Source organism: Oncorhynchus gorbuscha, linkage group LG19 (genome assembly GCF_021184085.1).
Source record: "Oncorhynchus gorbuscha isolate QuinsamMale2020 ecotype Even-year linkage group LG19, OgorEven_v1.0, whole genome shotgun sequence".
Lineage (NCBI taxonomy): Eukaryota > Metazoa > Chordata > Actinopteri > Salmoniformes > Salmonidae > Oncorhynchus > Oncorhynchus gorbuscha.
Window position 1 is genome coordinate 71,741,424 of NC_060191.1, and position 4,312 is coordinate 71,745,735.

At 41.2% G+C, this 4,312-nt stretch overlaps 1 protein-coding gene across 1 annotated transcript; it reads left to right on the top strand.

Moving 5' to 3' along the window:
* Positions 1–1,000: 1,000 nt before the first annotated feature.
* LOC124006121 (olfactory receptor 51E2-like) lies at positions 1,001–2,507 on the top strand. The gene has a single exon (XM_046315911.1). The coding sequence runs from the start codon at positions 1,406–1,408 to the stop codon at positions 2,456–2,458; it is 1,053 nt and encodes a 350-aa protein (XP_046171867.1). The 5' UTR covers positions 1,001–1,405; the 3' UTR covers positions 2,459–2,507.
* Positions 2,508–4,312: the final 1,805 nt, after the last annotated feature.

The following is a 4,312-nucleotide window of genomic DNA, read 5'->3' on the forward strand; positions in this document are numbered from 1 at the left end:
CTGCCACCTCTACACTCTAACCACTAGGCTACCTGCCACCTCTACACTCTAACCACTAGGCTACCTGCCACCTCTACACTCTAACCACTAGGCTACCTGCCACCTCTACACTCTAACCACTAGGCTACCTGCCACCTCTACACTCTAACCACTAGGCTACCCTGCCGCCCCTACACTCTAACCACTAGGCTACCTGCCTCCTCTACACTCTAACCACTAGGCTACCTGCCACCTCTACACTCTAACCACTAGGCTACCCTGCCACCCCTACACTCTAACCACTAGGCTACCTGCCTCCTCTACACTCTAACCACTAGGCTACCTGCCTCCTCTACACTCTAACCACTAGGCTACCCTGCCTCCTCTACACTCTAACCACTAGGCTACCCTGCCTCCTCTACACTCTAACCACTAGGCTACCTGCCTCCTCTACACTCTAACCACTAGGCTACCCTGCCTCCTCTAACCACTAGGCTACCCTGCCGCCCCTCCACTCTAACCACTAGGCTACCCTGCCGCCTTAAGGCCACGCAGAGGACCAGAGATCATTAGACACCTGTGGTAATCTGACGTACCCAAAAAAGACCACAACATGTAATTTTATTTAGAAACATATTAAAACATGAACGTTGAAAGTTACCTAAATTCTGGTAGTTTACTGGTAAACTTAGAAAAATGTTCCAGTAATCCTTTTTGTAACCCAGGTTACGTCATCCTGCTTAAAGAACCACAATAAAGATTTTTTATTTTTTTATTTTTTTATTTCACCTTTATTTAACCAGGTAAGCTAGTTGAGAACAAGTTCTCATTTACAATTGTGACTTGGCCAAGATAAAGCGAAGCAGTTCAACACCATACAACAACACAGAGTTACACATGGAGTAAACAACAACACAGAGTTACACATGGAGTAAACAACAACACAGAGTTACACATGGAGTAAACAACAACACAGAGTTACACATGGAGTAAACAACAACACAGAGTTACACATGGAGTAAACAACAACACAGAGTTACACATGGAGTAAAACAAACATACAGTCAATAAATACAGTAGAAAAAAAGAAAGATCACTACTAAGTGGTGGAGTCAGAGAGAGGTTAAAGGGACAACAATAACAACATTAATAATCAAAAACAGTGCAGTTCATGAAGTACATAAAGCTCAATATAAGAAGGGGAGGTTGAGTATCTTGTCTCAAGGGATGTCTGGTTTGGAGTATAAAGTCTCATGTGGGTCAATTTACTGGACCACACAGAGTTCCACTCCACAAACCAACGACGAATTACACTCTACAGACCAATGATCAAACAGCGACGGGGTAAAAAAACAGAACAACAGCAAGTTTATTATGACATTTGTGCGCCATTCATACATATCAGAGGATTGAAAATACTGTGTCAATGACAACATTGTCATTTTACCTTGTGTTTTTTTGTTTTTCCTCTCAATTCGTTGGCACTACTCAAAGTGTAACGATCGAAGAATTCCAGGGATTCAATTTTTCACACAGCGAGTTCATCTTTGTGGGATTCCCAGTGATCTACGAGTACAGACGACTACTTTCCTTACCGTTTTTCACCGCCTACATTTTAGTCTTGGTGGGAAATTCGTTGTTGATCTACGTGATTAGAATTATGGAGAGTCTCCACAGCCCCATGTATATATTAATATGTGGTTTGGCGGTGGTGGACATAGTGGTGGCTACAGTCATTATCCCCAACATGCTGCTCAGCTTTCTGTTTGACTGGAATGACATCTCATTGGCCAGCTGTTTGACTCAGATGTTTTTCACTCACTTCCTGTCGTCGGTAGAGTCGACTATTCTCCTGGCCATGGCTCTGGACCGCTATGTGGCGATTTGCTACCCTTTACACTATGCTCGTATCCTCAACTCTGCCATGTTTCTCAGACTGTTGCTGTTCACTGTTATAAGGAGTGGTTCTATCATGTTTGTACTCGTTGCCGCTGGTTCTCTGTCTTTCTGTGGTTCCAATGTCATCCACCACTGCTACTGTGACCACATGGCCCTGGTTAGTCTAGCATGTGGTAACACGGACAAGAATAATGCGATGGGATTGGCTGTGATTATCTGTTTTGTGGGGATCGATATTTGCGTCATTGTTTTCTCCTACATGAAGATTCTGAACGTTGTGTTGCGTAGAGCAGCAGGGGAGGATAGATGGAAAGCCTTCCACACCTGTGGCACCCACCTCATTGTCATAATGTGTTTTTATTTGATTGGCACCGTTACTTTTCTGTCACGGAATCTGAATATTCAAATTCCAACTGATATCAATACATTTCTAGGAGTGATGTATATTGTTTTACCAGCGAGTGTCAATCCAATAATCTATGGAGTTCGGACAAAGGAAATACGAAACCGTATTTTGAAAATATTCAACACAAGAGTAAACAGAGAATTGACTGTTCAGGTTGCTATTGTAGATGTGTGATTCGTTTCAAAACTCTTCTTTAGTTCGGGTTAGAATTGTTTACGTCCGAAATTATTCATACCTTTGACTTAATTCCACACTTTGTTGAGTTCCAGCCTGAATTTAAAACGTTTATTAAAATGAGATTTTGTGTCACTGATCTACACACAATACACCATAATGTAAAAGTGCGTTTATGTTCTTAGACATTTGTACAAATTATATTTTTTTAAAAATGAAAAGCTAAAATATCTTGAGTCAATAAAGTGAAAATTAATATATTCACCAATTTGTCACATTTGTGTTTTTATTTCCATCAGAAATAATTGCTTACGAATTCACGTGTAAAATATTACTGTTCTCAGATTTTTAATTGAGTTTTTTATTAAGTGTGTGAAAGTGTTTTATTTGTAGATGCTAAAACACTATACAAAGAGTGTACAAAACATTAAGAACACCTTCCTAATATGTAATTGCCCTCAGAACAGACTCAGTTCATCGGGGTATGGACTCTACACGGTGGGATGTTGGCCCACTCCACTGCTTCCCACAGTTGTGTCCAGTTGGCTTTGGGTAGTGGACCATTGATACAATACGGGAAACTGTTGAGTGTGGAAAACCCAGCAGCGTTGCAGTTCTTGACACAAACCCGTGCGCGTCAATAAGGGAATCATAGCTTTCACCTGATCAATCTATGTCAAGGAAAGAGCAGGTGTTTTTAATGTTTGGAATGTTATTCTGTATATTTCACTGTTTTATGTGGTTGTCTCACCTTTTTTTTAAACATTTTTTATTTATCCGTTATTTTACCAGGTAAGTTGGCTGAGAACACGTTCTCATTTACATCAACGACCTGGGGGAATAGTTACAGGGAAGAGGAGGGGATGAAAGAGCTTTGTAAACTGGGGATGATTAGGTGACCATGATGGTATGAGGGGCAGATTGGGTATTTAGCCAGGACACGGGGTTAACACCCCTACTCTTACGATAGGTGCCATGGGATCTTTACTGACCTCGGAGAGTCAGGACACCCGTTTAACGTCCGATCCGAAAGACAGCACCCTACACAGGGCAGTGTGTATGCCCTGGGGCATTGGGATATTTATTTTAGACCAGAGGAAAGAGTGCCTCCTACTGGCCCTCCAGCACCACTTCCAGCAGCATCTGGTCTCCCATTCACGAACCGACCAGGACCAACCCTGCTTAGCTTCAGAAGCAAGCCAGCAGTGGTACGCAGGGTGGTATGCTGCTGGCGTAAGCTATGTAGCTATCTGAATATACTAACTACTGTGATATGTGGTTGTCTCACCTAGCTATCTGAATATACTAACTACTGTGATATGTGGTTGTCTCACCTAGCTATCTGAATATACTAACTACTGTGATATGTGGTTGTCTCACCTAGCTATCTGAATATAATAACTACTGTGATATGTGGTTGTCTCTAAATCTGCTATCTGAATATACTAACTACTGTGATATGTGGTTGTCTCACCTAGCTATCTAAATATACTAACTACTGTGATATGTGGTTGTCTCACCTGGCTATCTGAATATACTAACTACTGTGATATGTGGTTGTCTCACCTAGCTATCTGAATATACTAACTACTGTGATATGTGGTTGTCTCTAAATCTGCTATCTGAATATACTAACTACTGTGATATGTGGTTGTCTCTAAATCTGCTATCTGGATATACTAACTAATGTGATGTGTGGTTGTCTCTAAATCTGCTATCTGAATATACTAACTACTGTGATATGTGGTTGTCCCACCTAGCTATCTGAATATACTAACTACTGTGATATGTGGTTGTCTCTAAATCTGCTATCTGGATATACTAACTACTGTGATATGTGGTTGTCTCTAAATC

Bases quoted from the DNA above. Each gene is read 5' to 3' on its own strand.
- LOC124006121 (XM_046315911.1), top strand. From the start codon at position 1,406: ATGACAACATTGTCATTTTACCTTGTGTTTTTTTGTTTTTCCTCTCAA.